The sequence below is a fragment of the Rhinoraja longicauda genome, chromosome 36 (genome assembly GCF_053455715.1).
Source record: "Rhinoraja longicauda isolate Sanriku21f chromosome 36, sRhiLon1.1, whole genome shotgun sequence".
NCBI classification, from domain to species: Eukaryota; Metazoa; Chordata; class Chondrichthyes; order Rajiformes; family Arhynchobatidae; genus Rhinoraja; species Rhinoraja longicauda.
The window spans coordinates 18,389,399-18,408,789 of NC_135988.1; the positions used below are offsets into that span (position 1 = coordinate 18,389,399).

Here is a 19,391-nt window from a genome sequence, read left to right on the forward strand (position 1 = left end):
GAGGCTTGCACAGAATCAGGAGGGAATGCAATGGATCCCAAGGGCGGTAAATCTGTAGGATTCATTGCCACAGACAGCTGTGGAGGCCAAGTCAATGGATATTTTTGGATAATGGGTCAGAATGCTGGAGTAACTCAACAGGTCAGAGTGCTGGAGTAACTCAGTGGGACAGGCAGCATCTGTGAAGAGAAGGGATGGGTAACGTTTCCGGTCAAGACCCTTCTTCAGATATTCCTTCTCTCCAGAGATGCTGCCTGACCCGCTGAGTTACTCCAGCATTTTGTGATACCTTCGATTTGTACCAGAGACAGAGATTTGGCAGAGACAGTTAGATTCTTGATTAGTACGGGCATCAGGGGTTATGGGGAGAAGGCAGGAGAATGGGGTTAGGAGGGAGAGATAGATCAGGCATGATTGAATGGCGGGGTAGACTTGATGGGCCAAATGGCCTCATTCTGCTCCTGTCACTTATGAACATGAAGCCTGAACATCTCTGTAACTGAGAGTTAGAAACATAGACAATAGGTGCAGGGGGAGGCCACTCGGCCCTTCGAGCCAGCCCCGCCATTCATAGTGATCGTGGCTGATCATCTACAATCAGTAACCTGTGCCTGCCTTCTTCCCATACCCCTTGATTCCGCTAGCCCCAAGAGCTCTATCTAACTCTCTTTTAAATCCAATTGGCTTCCACTGCCCTCTGTAGCAGCGAATTCCACAAATTCACAACACTCTGGGTGAAAAATTTCCTTCTCACCTCAGTTTTAAATGGCCTCCCCTTTATTCTAAGACTGTGGCCCCTGGTTCTGGACTCGCCGAACATTGGGAACATTTTTCCTGCATCTAGCTTGTCCAGTCCTTTTATCATTTTATATGTTTCTATAAGATCCCCTCTCATCCTTCTAAACACAAGCCCAGTCTTTCCAATCTTTCCCAATTTGACAGTCCCGCCATCCCGGCGATTTACCTGGTGAACCTAAGCTGCACTGCCTCAATAGCAAGGATGTCCTTCCTCAAATTAGGAGACCAAAACTGCACACAGTACTCCAGATGTGGTCTCACTAGGGCCCTGTACAACTGCAGAAGGGCCTCTTTCCTCCGGTACTGAAATACTCTCGTTATGAAGGCCAACATGCCATTAGCTTTCACAAAATGCTGGAGTAACTCAGCAGGTCAGGCAGCATCTAGGAGAGAAGGAATGGGTGACGTTTCGGGTCGAGACCCTTCTTCACACTGTGATTTGTGGACTGTTCCCAGGGACACATTTAGAGATGGACCCCCTCTCTCTAATCATGGCAGGCGGGTGGGTGATGGGGGGTGATGGGTGGTGGGTGATGGTGGGGTGGGTGATGGTGGGGTGGGTGATGGTGGGGTGGGTGATGGTGGGGTGGGTGGGTGATGGTGGGTGGGCGATGGTGGGGTGGGGTGATGGGGGTGGGTGATGGGGGAGTGGGTGACGGGGGGTGGGTGATGGGTGGGTGGTGACCAGCCATGATCATATTGAATGGCGGTCCAGGCTCGAAGGGCCGAATGGCCTACTCCTGCACCTATTTTCTATGTTTCTATGGGTGGGTGATGGGTGGGTGATGGTGGGTCATGGTGGGTGATGGGTGGGTGAGGGGTGATGGGTGGGTGGGTGATGGGTGGGTGGGTCATGGTGGGTGATGGGTGGGGGGTGATGATGGGGGGTGATGGTGGGTGATGGGAGGTGGGTGATGGGGGTGGGTGATGGGTGGGTGGGTCGTGGTGGGTGATGGGGGTGGGTGATGGGTGGGTGGGTCGTGGTGGGTGATGGGTGGGAGGTGATGGTGGGGGGTGATGGTGGGTGATGGGAGGTGGGTGATGGGGGTGGGTGATGATGGGGGGGATGATGGGGGAGTGGGGTGATGGGGGTTGTAGGGCGTTGTCTAAGAGTTGTCCATGTTCACCAGGTGACCAGCACCGTGATCCACCAGCCCGGCTACTGCGTTTTCAGCGGTGACTGCGGTCTCAACCCCGAGGTGCACAACTCTCTGATAGAGGCCCGGGTGCCGTGTGTGTCCAACAAGCCGGCCTTCACCCTGGCCCCGGCCCACCTGGACAAGTTGAGGAGTGTGTGTCCCATGCTGTACACGGGCGGGGCCAATACCCGGGTGTGTTGTACATTCGAGCAGCTGAAGGCGTTGGGGCGGAGTCTGTCCTTGTCCAAGGCGGTGCTGAGCCGCTGCCCGTCGTGTGTCCGCAGCTTCATCAACCTGTACTGCCAGAACACGTGTAGCCCAGACCAGAGCCTCCACATCAACGTGACCCGCACGGCCCCGGCCCCGGCCAACGTGTCGGGCCGGGTAGAGACCGCAGTGCTGGGCTACACCTGCCTCTACAGCCGCACCTTCGCCGAAGGCTCCTACAACTCGTGCCGGGCCGTGCGGCTCCCAGCCGTCGGTGGGCTGGCCATCTCCACCATGTGTGGCCGCTATGGGGCCGCTCTGTGCAACACTGAGCGCTGGCTGGCCTTCCAGGGCGACTCCACCAACGGCCTGGCCCCACTGGACATACACTTCGTGCTGGTGGACAAGCAGGCTGGGGCTGGGGGGATGGGCATAGGGATGGGCATGGGGGCCGGGGGCATTGGCTGGGACAGGGGCATGGAGGCCGGGGGCATTGGCTGGGACAGGGGCATGGGGGCAGCTGGGGGCATGGGGGCGGCTGGGGGCATGGGGGCAGCTGGGGGCATGGGCTGGGACAGGGGCATGGGGGCAGCTGGGGGCATGGGCTGGGACATGGGCATGGGGGCGGCTGGGGGCATGGTGCCCTACGACGGGCGATACTGGGGTTGTGACCGGCCCGTGTCCGCCGGCGGACAGGCGTGTTCGTGCCAGGACTGTATTGAGTCTTGCCCCGTTCTGCCCCGACCCCCCCCTCCCCCCGTGCCCTGGACCGTGGGGCAGCTGCCCGGCGCCCTGGTGATCTGCATCGCTGCCTTCATCGCCCTGCTCGCACTCTTCGCAGTGTTCGTGGCGGTGGGGCACTGGGGGGCAAGGAGGGGACCCTCGCCGGGGGGGCCGGGATGGTGGGCCAGGCTGAGCTGGGATAGCCAGGCTAGCATTGGGGCGGGGGTCCCGGGGAAGGGGGTGCCGGGGGTCCCAGGGAAGGGGGTGCCGGGGGTCCCAGGGGTCTCGGGGCTGGGCTGCTGGGCCAGGCTGAGCCGGGACAGCCAGGCTGGCATGAGCCGGGGGTTCAGGTGGTGGGGTACAGCGGTTGCCCGGCGACCACTCCCTGTGCTAGCCGCCTCTCTGGCCCTGGTGACCGCACTGTCTGCCGGCCTGAGCTACATGTCTCTGACCACTGACCCAGTGCAGCTGTGGTCGGCGCCGGGCAGCCGGGCCCGCCGGGAGAAGGACTACCACGACGCCAACTTCGGGCCGTTCTTCAGGACCAACCAGGTGATGGTGACGGTGCCCGGCAACCCGGACTACACCTACCAGTCGCTGCTGTTCGGCGACACCACCTTCTCGGGCATCTTCGCCAAGGACGTGGTTCTGCAGCTGCTGGACTTCCAGAGCCGCCTGCGGGACCTCCACGTGTGGTCAGACCAGGCCCAAAGGAACATCTCACTGCGGGACGTGTGCTTCGCCCCTCTCCAGCCCCACAACCCCCGCACCAGTGACTGCGCCGTCAACAGTCTCCTGCAATACTTCCAGAACAACGCCAGCCGCATCAACGCCCGTGCCAACCAGACCCTACACGGCCAGACCGGCATTGTGGACTGGAGAGACCATGTCCTCTACTGCACCAAGTACGTGCCCGCCACGGGCCACACACACACAGCTGGCACAGCTGGGGAGGGGCACAGCTGGGGAGGAGGCACATCTGGGGAAAGGCACAGCTGGCGAGGGGCACAGCTGGCGAGAGGCAAACCTGGCACATCTGGGGACAGCCACATCTGGGGAGGAGGGGGCAGCTGGAGAGTGGGCAACAGCTGGGGACATCCACATTTGGGGAGAGGCACAGCTGGAGAATAGGCAGCAGGAGTGAGGCACAGCTGGGGACAACCACATCTGGGGAGGGGCACATCTGGGGAGAGGCACAGCTGGGGAGAGACACACCTGGGGAGGAGGCACAGCTGGGGACATCCACATCTGGGGAAGAGAGGCAGCTGGAGAGTGGGCAGCAGGAGTTGGGCACATCTGGAGGAACATCTGGGGAGGAGGGGGCAGCTGAGGAGGAGGCACATCTGGGGAGGAGGCACATCTGGGGAGAGGCACACCTGGGGAGAGGCACACCTGGGGAGAGGCACACCTGGGGTGAGGCACACCTGGGGTGAGGCACACCTGGGGAGGAGGAGGACAGCTTGAGAGTGGGCAACAGCTGGTGAATGGGCAGCAGGAGTTGGGCACATCTGGAGGCATATCTGGGGAGAGGCAGCCCTGGGGAGGAGGCAGCTGGAGAATGGGCAACAGCTGGTGAGTGGGCAACAGTTGGAGAATGGGCGACAGCTGGGGAGAGGCACATCTGGAGAGAGGAAGAGCTGGAGTGAGGAACACAGCTAGTTAGGCACATCTGGAGAATGGGCAACAGTTGGAGTTGGGCACATCTGGAGGAATATCTGGGGAGAGACACAGCTTGGGGGCAGACATCACCCACCGCCCACCCCCAGATATAAACCACCCACCCACTCCCACCATCCCCCACCCACCCACCCCCCCCCCCACCCCCCACCCACCCACCCCCCCCACCCCCCACCCCCACCATGTCTGGTTTTGGCAGCCCCCCCCCCCCCGATGGTAACCCTGCCTGCCTCTCCACAGCGCTCCCCTCTCCTTCAAGGACAACACGGTGATGGGGTTGAGCTGCATGGCCGATTATGGAGCGCCAGTCTTCCCATTCTTGGCTGTTGGTGGCTACCAAGGTAAGAGCATCAGCCGGCATTTTTATCAGCACGGAAACAGGCCCCTCGGCCCACCGCGGCCATGCTATCCACCAAGCATCCATTTACAAGCTGCACCCTACACTGGCGGGCGGTTTTGGTTCTGAAGATACAGTGGAATGGTTTGGAGGCCACGTCATCGGGTATTTTTAAGGCAGCGATTGACAGAATCGTGATAGATAAGGGTAGACACAAAATGCTGGAGTAACTCGGCGGGTCAGGCAGCATCTTGGGAGAGAAGGAATGGGTGACGTTTTGGGTCGAGACCCTTCAAGGGAGTCAAGGACTACGGGGAGAAGGCAGAAGAATGGGGTTGAGAGGGAGAGATTGACCTGCGGAGTAGACTCGATGGGCCGAATGGCCTAATTCTGCTCCTGTGACTTATGAAGTTATGAACTGGCCCTTCGGCCCACAATGTCCATGCTGAACATGATGCCAAGATCAACTCTGATCTGTGTCGTGCACGTGATCCACACACCTCCAGACCTGCACGTCCACCTGCCTATCCAAACCCCTCTTAAACACCACTATCTTATCTGCCTGCCCCACAGGGTTGCCAACTTCCTCACTCCCAAATACGGGACAAGGCGATGTCACCGCTCCCCGCCCCACGTGACCTCACCTCGCCAGCGGCCACGTCAAGTCAAGTCAAGTCAAGCCAAGTCAAGTTTATTGGTCACATACACATACACGATGTGCAGTGAAATGAAAGTGGCAACGCCTGAGGATTGTGCAAAAAAAAAGTTACAATTACAGCACATAAATTAAGATTAATACAGAAAAAGAATAGAAAAGAGGAATTCTCTGCCTCAGAGTGGAATTCTCTGCCTCAGAAGGCAGTGGAGGCCAATTCTCTGAATGCATTCAAGAGAGAGCTGGATAGAGCTCTTAAGGATAGCGGAGTCAGGGGGTATGGGGAGAAGGCAGGAACGGGGTACTGATTGAGAATGATCAGCCATGATCGCATTGAATGGCGGTGCTGTCTCGAAGGGCCGAATGGCCTCCTCCTGCACCTATTGTCTAAGAGCTCCCGCTCCATCAATGGCTGATCTATCTCTCCCTCCTAACCCCACTCTCCTGCCTTCTCCCCTTAACCCCTGACACCCGCACTGATCAAGAATCCATCTGTCTGCCTTAAATATATCCGACTTGTGACCTCCACAGCCGTCTGTAGCAAAGAATCCCACAGATTCACCGCCCTCTGACAAAAGAAATTCTTCCTCATCTCCTTCCTAAAAGAACGTCCTTTAATTCTGAACCTGCAGTCTCTTGTGTGTCCTCGTTGCTTGACGTGTTGGTTTGGGGAATGGCCTTTCCAGGGCTGACCGGGGTTGAGGCCAGGTTCTGCTTCTGTTTTTAGATTTCCACTTCTGGAAATCTCTGATGAAAGGTCCCCGACCTGAAACGTCATCTGTCCAGAGATGCTGACTGACCCGCTGTGTTATTAAAGGGCCTGTCCCACTTAGACGATGTTTTAGGCAACTGCCGGCGACTGTCAAAGTCGTAGCAGATCGCCGAAATGTTCTTGTACCCTACGACAATGACCGCGACAGTGCCCGCGACAGTGACCGCGACAGTGACCGCGACAGTGCCCGCGACAGTGCCCGCGACAGTGACCGCGACAATGACCACGACAATTACCACAATGACCACGACAATGACCACGACAATGACCACGACAATGCCAAGTCAAGTTACTCAAACTTAATAATACTGGGAATATTAGAAACAGATCAATTATTAACAACGAATCAAAGAATTTTTATTGATTATAGTTTAATAATTGGGAAAAAATTAATACTGAAATTCTGGAAAGGTCCTACATCCCCCACAATTAAAATGTGGATTACAGGAATGTCGGAGACACTTCATCTGGAAAGATTGAGACTTGTACTAGTGGACAGGTTGAATCTTTTCAGAGGAATATGGTCTCCATTTATTGTATATTTAAAGGGTCAAAATGGCTTGGTTCGAGGACATGACCGTGGCCTGAATAATGGAATGGAGGAAGAATTATGAACAATAAATCATGGATATATCTCCAATGATAGATAACTTTTTTAATACTCCATTCATTTCTCCAATTTGGATCTCTTATTTTTATTTTATTTTTCTCTATCTTTTCCTCTCTTAAAAAAAAAGTATAGAAATATGTAGGACATAATTGTTAATATTAATAATATCACGAATGTATGTAATAAGTAAATTTTATTAATATGTATTTATGTTTAATAAAAATATTTATCAAAAAAGTCACTTTTTTTGGTGAAACTAGCACCTGGCTAAGGGATGACACCGTCTTCGGAAACATCGCCAAATCCCCACGCTCACCTGACCGTCAAACTGTCGCCTCCAATCTACCCGTCAAATGTCCTGACGGTAAATAAATTGGTTCAACAAAACTATCTTCTGGTATCTTCAAATGCCTTTTCTTAATTTAATATCAGGTGCTTCTAAACGCATCTGCGACAACCTGGCAAACCTGGGGACAGCGCCCGCGATAAGCTGCGATACCTGGCGACAAGCCAGCCGCCGCCGAGACATTTCTATCTGGAACATTTTTCCTCGACGCGCCGAGATCCGCTACGATTCATTGAAGACTCCTCACGATCGTGCCCGCCCGCCCGCGACACCCCGGGGGACGTACGGCCACAGCCTAGTCCCCCGCCGGCAGTCGCCTAAGTGGTTCAGGCCCCTCCAGCACTTTGTGCCTTTTGTTTTAACCTCTGCCTTGTTGCCCAACAGGTGAGGATTTCACGCAAGCCCAGGCATTCATCATCACCTTCTCCCTAAACAGCTACAGCGCCGGCGACCCACGGCTCCAGTACGCGCTACTGTGGGAGAAAGAGTACCTGAGGATACTACAGGAGTACAAGCGCAACAAATCCATCAGCTTCGAATTTGTCTACATGGCTGAGGTAACCTTCCTTTGTCACGCCCCCCCCCCCCCCTGACATCAGTCTGAAGAAGGGTCTCGACCCGAAACGTCGCCCATTCCTTCTCTCCTGAGATGCTGCCTGACCTGCTGAGTTACTCCAGCATTTTGTGAATAGATACCTTCTTGGCTGAGGTATGGTATTAGGTGCACTAACACTAACAGGTGCACCAACAGAAGGGGATAGTAGGCCACTCGGCCCCTCAAGCCTGTTCCACCATGCAATATGATCAAGGATGGTCTACATCTGATGAAGGGTCTCGACCTGAAACGTCACCCATTCCTTCTCTCCCGAGATGCTGCCTGACCTGCTGAGTTACTGCAGCATTTTGTGAATAAGGATGGTCTGCAACTTATCCCAGCTCCCCCTCTCGCCTTTGTTCACCGCCAACAACCGCTCCTTAAACCTCAGTCTAGTTTACTTCAGTTTAGAGATACAGCGAACAGGCCCTTCGGCCCACCGAGTCCACGCCGACCAGCGATCCCCGCACACTAACACCACCCTACACACACACACACACACACACACACTGGGGACACTTTACAGGTTCACCAAGGACAATTAACCTACAGACCTGTACGTCTTTGGAGTGTGGGAGGAAACATGGGCTCCTGGAGAAAACCCACGCAGGTCAAGGTGCAAACCCGTACAGACAGCGCCCGTGGTCCGGATGGAACCCGGGTCTCCGACGCTGCATTCACTGTAAGGCGGCAACTCCACAGCCACGCCACCGTGCTCTACCAGGTCTAAGCAGACAGAAGGCTCGGGTATTGGCATTGATTTACTATTGCCACGTGTACCAAGACACATGTGCCCCTCAGGCTAGTCAGACCATGAGTGGGAACATGTGGGGCAGAAGAGAAAATAAACTGAGCGCTGGATGTAGTGTCACAGCCACAGAGGAAGTGCATGTTAAAAAAGTGCAAGGGTCATGTCGAGGTAGATTGGAAGATTGGGAACATATCAATAAAACGCGGACACAAAATGCTGGAGTAACTCAGCGGGATGGGCAGCATCTCGGGAGAGAAGGAATGGGTGATGTTTCGGGTCGAGACCCTTCTTTCTGATAACACAGGGGATGAAGCTGTCCTTGGATGTGGTGGTGTGCGGTGTAAAGCCTTGTCTCCACGTGTGTTTGCAGCGTTCTCTGGAAGACGAGATCAACAGGACCACAGCAGAGGATATCCCGGTGTTTGCCATCAGCTACCTGGTGATCTTCATCTATATCGCCCTGGCACTGGGGGAGTACAACAGCTGGAGAACAGTTCTGGTGCGTGGCTCAGACTCATACTCATACTTTAACGGCCAAGAATGTTTTGCAACATACGAGGAACTTCATTTGCCGTACAGTCATACCAATAAACAGCAACTGGAATTTAGAAGGATGAGAGGGGGTCTTATTGAAACGTATAAGATTATTAAGAGGTTGGACACGTTAGAGGCAGGAAACATGTTCCCAATGTTGGGGGAGTCCAGAGCAAGGGGCCACAGTTTAAGAATAAGGGGTAGGCCATTTAGAACGGAGATGAGGAAAAACTTTTTCAGTCAGAGAGTTGTGAATCTGTGGAATTCTCTGCCTCAGAAGGTAGTGGAGGCCAATTCTCTGAATGCATTCAAGAGAGAGCTAGATAGAGCTCTTAAGGATAGTGGAGTCAGGGGGTATGGGGAGAAGGCAGGAACGGGGTACTGATTGTGGATGATCAGCCATGATCACATTGAATGGCGGTGCGTACAGGCTCGAAGGGCCGAATGGCCTCCTCCTGCACCCATTGTCTATTGTCTATATAACAAGACACACAGAAATACATGTTAACATGGACATCCACCACAGTGGCCCCTCCACATTCCTCACTGTGATGGAGGTGGAAGAAAGTTCAATTTCTTCCCATCTTTGTTCTCCCGCGGTCGGGGGCCTCGAGCCTTCCGTTGACGGGATGATCTTGGCTCCCATAGCTGCCGGTTGGGCCCTCACGTTGGGGCGATCGAGCTCCTGCATCGAGGGGAATCTCAGCCCCCTCGCGCTGGACGATCGGACCCCAGGTCGGGGCTACTACACCTGTTCAATCACATCTTGTACTGAAACGTTTCATAACGTGTTCATTCGGACCTGACTGTAGACCAGACCCTGGGGGGGGGGGTTTGGCAGGGTGGGTGGGGAGAGAATATTTCCTTTTGTAGAGTCGTGGAGTCAGACGGCATGGGATGAGGCCCTTCGGCCCACCATGTCCATGCCGACCATGTTCGCTTCATCACATTGAACTCTTAGCCTTCTAATCCGGTCCTATCCATTTACCTGCCTGAATGTGTTTCGAACCGTGGCTCAGTGTTGCTGCCTCACAGCGCCAGAGACACGGCTTTGACCCTGAACTTGGGTGCTGTCTGTGTGGAGTTTGCACGTTCTCCCTGTGACCGTGTGGGTTTCCCCCCCGGTTTCCTCCCACATCCCGAAGTCGTGCGGGATTGTAGGTTAATCGGCCCTAAGTAAATCGCCCCTAGTGTGTAGGCAGTGGGTGAGAAAGTGGGATCACATAGAACTAGTGTGGACAGCATGGACTCGGTGGGCTGAAGGGCCTGTGTGTGTGCGGTATCTCTAAACTAAACTAAGTGGCTGTTGAGGGGAGGGGGGGATCTGGAACTAAGGGTTACTGATTAAAAATAAAAGATGTGTTTAGCCAGAGAGGGGCTGGGTGGCCTGATCTCTGCTCTTCTACTTGTTAAGATCACGTCTGGACAGGTACATGGATAGGAAAGGTTGAGAGGGATTTGGGCCAAACGCGGGCAGGTGGGACTAGTGTAGATGGTCAGCATGACAGGCTGGGCCGAAGGGCCTGTTTCTGTGCGGTATAACTCTGTGACTCGGTTGCGATCAATAGAATAGGCCATTGATTAATACATTAATGACTTAATACATTAATGACTTAGACGAAGGGATTAAAAGTACCATTAGCAAATTTGCAGATGATACTAAGCTGGGGGGTAGTGTGAATTGTGAGGAAGATGCAATAAGGCTGCAGGGTGACTTGGACAGGTTGTGTGAGTGGGCGGATACATGGCAGATGCAGTTTAATGTAGATAAGTGTGAGGTTATTCACTTTGGAAGTAAGAATAGAAAGGCAGATTATTATCTGAATGGTGTCAAGTTAGGAGGAGGGGGAGTTCAACGAGATCTGGGTGTCCTAGTGCATCAGTCAATGAAAGGAAGCATGCAGGTACAGCAGGCAGTGAAGAAAGCCAATGGAATGTTGGCCTTCATAACAAGAGGAGTTGAGTATAGGAGCAAAGAGGTCCTTCTACAGTTGTACCGGGCCCTGGTGAGACCGCACCTGGAGTACTGTGTGCAGTTTTGGTCTCCAAATTTGAGGAAGGATATTCTTGCTATGGAGGGCGTGCAGCATAGGTTCACTAGGTTAATTCCCAGAATGGCGGGACTGTCGTATGTTGAAAGGCTGGAGCGATTGGGCTTGGACACTGGAATTTAGAAGGATGAGGAGGGATCTTATTGAAACATATAAGATAATTAGGGGATTGGACACATTAGAGGCAGGAAACATGTTCCCAATGTTGGGGGAGTCCAGAACAAGGGGCCACAGTTTAAGAATAAGGGGTAGGCCATTTAGAACGGAGATGAGGAAGAACTTTTTCAGTCAGAGAGTGGTGAAGGTGTGGAATTCTCTGCCTCAGAAGGCAGTGGAGGCCAGTTCGTTGGATGCTTTCAAGAGAGAGCTGGATAGAGCTCTTAAGGATAGCGGAGTCAGGGGGTATGGGGAGAAGGCAGGAACGGGGTACTGATTGAGAGTGATCAGCCATGATCGCATTGAATGGCGGTGCTGGCTCGAAGGGCTGAATGACCTACTCCTGCACCTATTGTCTATTGTCTATTGTCTATTGATTTATTTCTGAACTCCTTTTCTCTGCAGATTGATTCTAAGATCACGCTGGGACTGGGCGGGATCCTCGTTGTATTGGGATCGGTCCTTTCATCCATGGGTTTCTACGCCTATATTGGCGTTCCCTCCTCCCTCATTGTCCTCGAGGTGGTCCCCTTCCTCGTGCTGGCAGTCGGTGCAGATAACATCTTCATCCTCGTCCTCCAGTACCAGGTCAGTCCCCAGACAACACGGCTCATGGTAAATAATAAATCACAACCTTGTCTGATTTTAACACTGCATTTCATTTCTGGTCTTTTGCTCAATCTTGTCGCAGTGATTTAACTGCTGGAGTTTCGCTTGGGCAGCTTACACCCCAACGGTATGAATGTCGACTTCTCAAACTTCAAGTAACTCTTAGAGTCGTTGAGAGTCGTAGATGGAGTCATAGAGTGATACAGTATGGAAACAGGCCCTTCGGCCCCACTCGCCCACACCAGCCAACAATGTCCCAGCTACACTAGTCCCACTTGCCTGCGCTTGGTCCATATCCCTCCAAACCTATCCTATCCATGTACCTGTCTAACTGTCTCTTAAATGTTGGGATAGTCCCAGCCTCAACTACCTCCTCTGGCAGCTTGTTCCATACACCCACCACCCTCTGTGTGGAAAAGTTACTCCTCGGATTCCTATTAAATCATTTCCCCTTCACCTTGAACCCATGTCCTCTGGTCCTCGATTCCCCTACTCTGGGTAAAAGATTCTGAGCATCTACCCGATCTATTCCTCTCATGATTTTGTACATCTTGCAAACGTAACTCTTGCTTTCCCTCCCTCTCTCTCCATCCCTCCCCCTTCCCAGTTCTCCGACCAGTCTGACTGTCCCCCTGATTATATGTTAATCTCTGTGTTGCTTTGTTGTCTCCTTCACCTAGCTATCTACTGAACTATTCTACATTTTCCTTGATCAACATCCCTTTTTATCTCAGTCTGAAGAAGGGTCTCGACCCGAAACGTCACCCATTCCTTCTCTCCAGAGATGCTGCCTGTCCCGCTGAGTTACTCCAGCATTTTGTGTCTCTCTTCAATTGTATTTATCAATTGCCTCAGTATTATCCAACTGAAAATTTGTATTTTTCTGGAATGAAAAACAATAACGACAATTTCTGGATTATTTAGTTATCCTTGGAAAATTCAATTAGTCGGGAGTTCCCATCGTGACCACAAGATACTTTCCCCTTGAAGGCCATCCTTGTGTGGCACGGGGGCGCAACGGTCAAGCTGCTGCCTCACAGCGCCAGAGACCCGTGTTCGATCCTGACTACGGGCGCTGCCTGTGTGGAGTTTGCACGTTCCCCCCGTGACCTGTGTGGGTTTTCTCCGGGTGCTCCGGTTTCCTCCCACACTCCAAAGACGTGCAGGTTTGTAGGTTGATTGGCTTCTGTAAATTGGTCCTGGTGCGTAGGACATAGAACTAGTGTACGAGGTGATCAGTGGTCGGCACGGACTCAATGGGCTGAAGGGCCTGTTTCCTCGCTGTATCTCTGAAGAAAAATGACTCAGCAGTTGTGTGTTGGGGGTGTTGGTGGGTTGGTGGGTGTGGGCAGGAGCGTGAGGCTGTGGAGCGCACTGGGATGGAGCCCACGCTGGGCCCTGTGAGGACGTATGTCCTGACTCTGGTCTTGCCTTGACAGAGAGACGAGAGGAGAGCGGGAGAGAGTCGTGAGGAGCAGATTGGCCGGGTGCTGGGTGACGTGGGCCCCAGCATGCTTCTCTGCAGCTTCTCAGAGACCATCTGCTTCTTCCTTGGTAAGAACTAGGGCTCGAGGGGCCAAATGTCCTCCAGTATTACAATGGAATATGGAAACTTGGCCCTCCGTTTCCTCCTGCTTATTTTTCCAGCTAACTTAAATCTCTGACCTCTGATTCACTTAGATAGGAAGTATCACAAGTTGCTGGAGTAACTCAGCGGGACAGGCAGCATCTCTGGAGAGAAGGAATGGGTGACATTTCGGGTTGAGATACCTTCGATTTGCAGTTATTTTCCTACACTTACATAGGAATATCTTGTGGGTAGGGAGCAATATATTTTTCTCAATATTCTGCTCTACCAAAAGGTCTGAGCATTTCTGGTCCTTTGAGCGGCACTGAGGCGCAGCGGTAGAGTTGCTGCCTTACAAGTCTTGCAACTCCAGAGGCCAAGTCTCTGAATGCATTCAAGAGAGAGCTAGATCGAGCACTTAAGGATAGCGGAGTCAGGGGGTATGGGGAGAAGGGAGGAACGGGGTACTGATTGAGAATGATCAGCCATGATCACATTGAATGGCGGTGCTGGCTCGAAGGGCCGAATGGCCTCCTCTTGCTCCTATTGTCCATTGACCCGGGTTTGATCCCGACTAAGGGTGCTGTATGTACGGAGTTTGTACATTCTCTCCGTGACCTGCGTGGGTTTTCTCCGGGATCTTCGGTGATGGGGCAAGTCGGTGGGCATGGGCAAGTTGGGCTGAAGGGCCTGTTTCTGTGCTGTACCAGTCCAAAAGTGACCTGGATGGTTTTACGCTCGTGTTGGCATTGGTGCTGTTTGAGTGGCCTCTGTGACTGCCCGGGTCTAACGGGAGATGTTGCCACAGGTGCCCTGACTGAGATGCCCGCGGTGCGAACCTTCGCCCTGTACGCGGCCCTGGCTGTTCTTCTGGACTTCCTGCTGCAGATGTCGGCGTTCGTGGCCCTGCTGTCCCTGGACGCTCGCAGGGAGGAGGTACAGTGCTCCATCCCCACCTTCATCCTTGAGATTATCTCCACATCTGGTGGACAATCAAACAGCAGTAATTAATGGTGGTGTCAATTAGGAGATGGTCACAACCCTTCCCAATAATAATATGGTGAAAGATTATAACATCTGCACCCCCCTGGTCAATTATGTTCATGTGTTATAGGAGCAGAATTAGACCATTCGGCCCATCGAGTCCACTAATAGGAGAGTCTAGAACCAGAGGCAAGCCTCAGCATTAAAGGACGTATCTTTAGAAAGGGGAGATGAGTCGGGATTTCTTTATTCAGAGGGTGGTGAATCCGTGGGATTGTGGAGGCCAAGTCAGTGGGTATTTTTAAGGCGGAGATTGATAGATTCTCGATGAGTAAGCCTATCAGGGATAGACACAAAGTGCTGGAGTAACTCAGCAGGTCAGGCAGCATCTCTGGAGAGAAGGAATGGGTGACGTCTCGGGACGAGACCCTTCTTCAGGCCGATGTCAGGGGAGGGGGCGGGACTGGGATAGAATGTAGTCGGAGACAGGAAGACTAGTGGGAGAACTGGGAAGGGGGAGGGAATAGAGAGGGAAAGCAGGGATTATCTGAAGTTAGCATCAGGGGTTATGGGGAGAAGGCAGGAGAATGGGGTAGAGAGGGAAAGATAGGTCAGCCATGATTGGATGGTAGAGTAGACCCGATGGGCTAATTCTGTTCCTACCTATGACTGATGAGATTGTGGATGAGTTGGTGTGTGAAGCATTTCGCCCAGTGATCTTGCCCCCGTCTCTCCTGCAGGCCGCCAGGTTTGACATCTGCTGCTGCGTGCGCTCAAAAACAAGGAAGAAGAAGAAGAGGAAAGATGGTGTCTTGCTGATGCTGACACGAAAGTATTACGCTCCGTTCCTGCTCCACTCCGTCACGCGGGTTATCGTGGTAAGAGGGGAACCACAGCAAGCACAGAGTCCACATGCAACTGCAGATGCTGGAATCTTGTGTGGAACACAGAGTGCTGGAGTAACTCAGCGGGACAGGCAGCATCTCTGGAGAGAAGGAATGGGTGACGTTTTGGGTCGAGACCCTTCTTCAGGTCACCCATTCCTTCTCTCGTCAGATGCTGCCTGACCCGCTGAGTTACTCCAGCACTTTGTGTCTATCTTCGGCGTAAACCAGCATCTGCAGTTCCTTCCCACACATCTCTGGAGGTTACGGTCAGGCGACTTTTCAGGACGGAAACCTTCCTTCTGACGGCAGCCTCAAGAAGGACCCTGACCCCAAACCTCGCCAGTCCCTGTCCTCCAGATGCTGCCTGACCCACTGGCTTTCGCCAGCACTTTGTGTTCCAACTAAGTACTGCAGTCCAATTCTAGACACACAAAGTGCTGGAGTAACTCAGCGGGTCAGGCAGCATCTGTGGAGAACATGGATAGGTGACGTTTCACAGAGTGCTGGAGTAACTCAGCGGGTCAGGCACCATCTGTGGAGAACATGGATAGGTGACGTTTCACAGAGTGCTGGAGTAACTCAGCGGGTCAGGCAGCGTCTGTGGAGAGAAGGAACGGGTGACGATTCGGGTCGAGACCCTTCTTCAGACTGTCGAAATGGAAAGCAGCGAGATGGGATATAAAATGGGAAAAGCTGTAAACACTCAGTGGGACAGGCAGCACCCGTGGGTGCAGACCAAACAATAGGACAGTGGGACAGGCAGCACCCGTGGGTGCAGACCAAACAATAGTCTTTAATATTCTGCAGGTGTTCAATGGGATAATTAAGGATTTCCATCTGTGGGGGGGATGGACAGACGGTGTACTGGGTATTTTTAAAATGGAGGTTGACAGATTGTTGATCAGTGCGGGTGTCAGGGGTTATGGGGAGAAGGCAGAAGGCAGGAGAGTGGGGTTGAGATGGAGAGATAGATCAGCCGCGATTGAATGGCGGAGTGGACTCGATGGGCCGAATGGCCTAGTTCTGTTCCACTATCATTTATGAACACGATGTGGGTTGGGACCTGATTTGCCCCAGTCCCGTGATATCTCCTCACGATCCATCTCGTCTCACCCTGACCATTGTCCATCTGCGGCCTTTGGCCGGATGACCAATAGGGTGGCCAACTTCTTCGCTCCCGAATACGGGACAAAGGGCGACGTCACCACCCCGCGCGACCTCACCCAGCCAGCGGCCACGTGCTCCCGCTCCACCGCTGGCTGGGTGAGGTCACGTGGGGCGCGGGGCGGTGACGTCACCCTTTGTCCCGTATTTGGGAGTGAGGAAGTTGGCCACCCTACTAATACGGGACAAGGGCGGTCCCCGTACGGGACAAACTAATGTAGCCCAAAACACGGGACAGTCGGCAACCCTGGTGACCAAGGACAAACTCCACTGACCGACCTCTCTGCGTTTTTATTTCCAGGTCATCGTGTTCCTCTTCATGCTGTGCGCCGGGGTATTTTTGGCGCAATACGTCGGCGTGGGCCTCGATCAGGAGCTGGCCTTGCCGACGGTCAGTGTCCAGGCATCTCCTCTCCTGCACACCGTCACGTATCCCCGTCAGAGGACAGTACAGCACAGGAACAGGCCCTGCGGCCCGCGATACTCAGGCCGGACACGATGACGTTATACTGACCTCCGCTGCCCGCACGTGATCCATTATCCCTCCACTCCCTGCATGTCCATGCGCCCGTCCAAAAGCCTCTTAAACGCCACTATGGTATCTGCCTCCACCACCACCCCTTGGCAGCGCGTTCCAGGCACCCACCCACCCCCCTCTGGGTGAAGAACTTGCCCCACACATCAATATACTAAAACTCTCGTTTGTTATCTTGTTTGTGACTGAACTTCAGCCAAAACGGTACACGACAGCGCAACAGTTTTAGGCCCACCTTACTCACCGTTGTCACTTTAGTGATAATGCAAGTAGTTTTATTGAAATCCGTGTTATATATTTAAAGTTATTCACATTTTAAAGTTTAAAAGGAGGGGAGGGGGAGGGAGGGAGGAGGGAAGGGGGGAGAAGGGAGAGGAGAGGGGAGGGGGGGTTGAGGAGAGAGGGGAGGGAGGGAGGAGAGGGTGCTGCATCAATTCAGGAGAGGTTTAGGCCCAACGGGTCCACTTTGTCTAGTCTGCTTTAAACTTTCCCCCTCTCACCTCATAGCAACGCCCTCTAGTGTTGGACTTTACCTGCGGGAAAAGGTTCTGACTGTCTACCCTATCTACGCCTCTCATCATTTAATAAACTTCCATCAGGCCTCCCTTCAACCTCCGACGTTCCAGAGAAAACAATCCCAGTCTGTCCACCCTCTCCCTGTAGCTCACACCCTCTAATCCAACCTCTCACTGTAGCTGAACCCTTTAATCCACCCTCTCCCTGTAGCTCACACCCTCTAATCCACCCTCTCCCTGTAGCTCACACCCTCTAATCCACCCTCTCCTTATAGCTCACACCCTCTAATCCTACCTCTCCCTGTAGCTCACACCCTCTAATCCACCCTCTCCCTGTAACTCACACCCTCTAATCCAACCTCTCCCTGTAGCTGGAACCCTCTAATCCACCCTCTCCTTGTAGCTCACACCCTCTAATCCTACCTCTCCCTGTAGCTCACACCCTCTAATCCAACCTCTCCCTGTAGCTGGAACCCTCTAATCCACCCTCTCCCTGTAGCTCACACCCTCTAATCCAACCTCTCCCTGTAGCTGGAACCCTCTAATCCACCCTCTCCCTGTAGCTCACACCCTCTAATCCAACCTCTCCCTGTAGCTCACACCCTCTAATCCAACCTCTCCCTGTAGCTGGAACCCTCTAATCCACCCTCTCCCTGTAGCTGGAACCCTCTAATCCAACCTCCCCTTGTAGCTCACACCCTCTAATCCAACCTCTCCCTGTAGCTGGAACCCTCTAATCCAACCTCCCCTTGTAGCTCACACCCTCTAATCCAGGCAACGTTCTGGTGAACCCCCTCTGCACCCTCTCCAAAGCCTCCACATCCTTCCTGTAATGGGGGCGGCCACAACTGCACGCAATACTCTGTGCTGCGTCACTAAACTCAACTAAACTAAACTATACTAAGCTAAACTAAACTAAGCTAAAGGTAGACACAGAGTGCTGGAGTGCCTCAGTGGGACGGGCAGCATCTGTGGAGAGGGGTGATGGGTGATGTTTGGGGTGTGGACCCTGCTCCAGACTGGACTAAGTGCCTGTTCCCTGTGTGCAGGACTCGTACATGCTGGATTACTTTGCTGCCCTCAACAAGTACTTTGAGGTGGGCGTCCCCGTGTACTTCGTCACCACGGGCGGCTACAACTTCTCCAGCAGGGCCGGCATGGAAGGGGTCTGCTCCAGCGTGGGCTGCAACAACAACTCCATGACCCAGAAGATCCAGTACGCCACGCAATTCCCCAGCGAGTGAGTCCCACAGACCCAGCTGCCCGCGGACCCCCACACTCACCTGTGTGTGTGTGTGACTCTGGTGTAAACCCCACTACACTCACACTCACCTGTGTGTGTGTGTGTGACTCTAGTGTAAACCCCACTACACTCACCTGTGTGTGTGTGACTCTGGTGTAGAACCCCACTACACTCACACTCACCTGTGTGTGTGTGTGTGTGTGTGTGACTCTGCTGTGAACCCCACCACATTACAAACACCTCCAGTTACAATAAAACCCCCTGTCAATCACTCCGCATCTATTTAGGAATCCTGATTATTCAGTAATGATTCCTGACGCTCCACCACATGGAGTGCATTCAGTGGAGGATAATTATGTGTGTGTGTGCGAGTGTGTGTGAGTGTATGTGTGTGCAAGTGTGTGTGTGTGTGCAAGTGTGTGTGCGTGCGATTGTGTGTGTGCAAGTGTGTGTAAGTGTGTGTGTGTGAGTGTTTATGTGCAAGTGTGTGTGCGTGCACGAGTGCGTGCGAGTGTGTAAGTGTGTGTGAGTGTTTA

The 19,391-nt window shown here is 53.3% G+C and overlaps 1 protein-coding gene across 1 annotated transcript in view; it reads left to right on the forward strand.

Annotated features, from left to right (window-relative positions):
- The window catches only part of npc1l1 (NPC1-like 1), a 41,841-nt gene that overhangs the window by 3,376 nt on the left and 19,074 nt on the right, over positions 1–19,391 (forward strand). The window contains exons 2-13 of the mRNA XM_078428977.1: positions 1,929–2,556; positions 2,764–2,993; positions 3,105–3,772; positions 4,785–4,885; positions 7,649–7,821; positions 8,981–9,109; positions 11,757–11,939; positions 13,400–13,514; positions 14,336–14,463; positions 15,252–15,389; positions 16,864–16,953; positions 18,662–18,852. Coding sequence (XP_078285103.1) covers positions 1,929–2,556; positions 2,764–2,993; positions 3,105–3,772; positions 4,785–4,885; positions 7,649–7,821; positions 8,981–9,109; positions 11,757–11,939; positions 13,400–13,514; positions 14,336–14,463; positions 15,252–15,389; positions 16,864–16,953; positions 18,662–18,852 — 2,774 coding nt within the window. The remainder of the gene's footprint in view (positions 1–1,928; positions 2,557–2,763; positions 2,994–3,104; positions 3,773–4,784; positions 4,886–7,648; positions 7,822–8,980; positions 9,110–11,756; positions 11,940–13,399; positions 13,515–14,335; positions 14,464–15,251; positions 15,390–16,863; positions 16,954–18,661; positions 18,853–19,391) is intronic.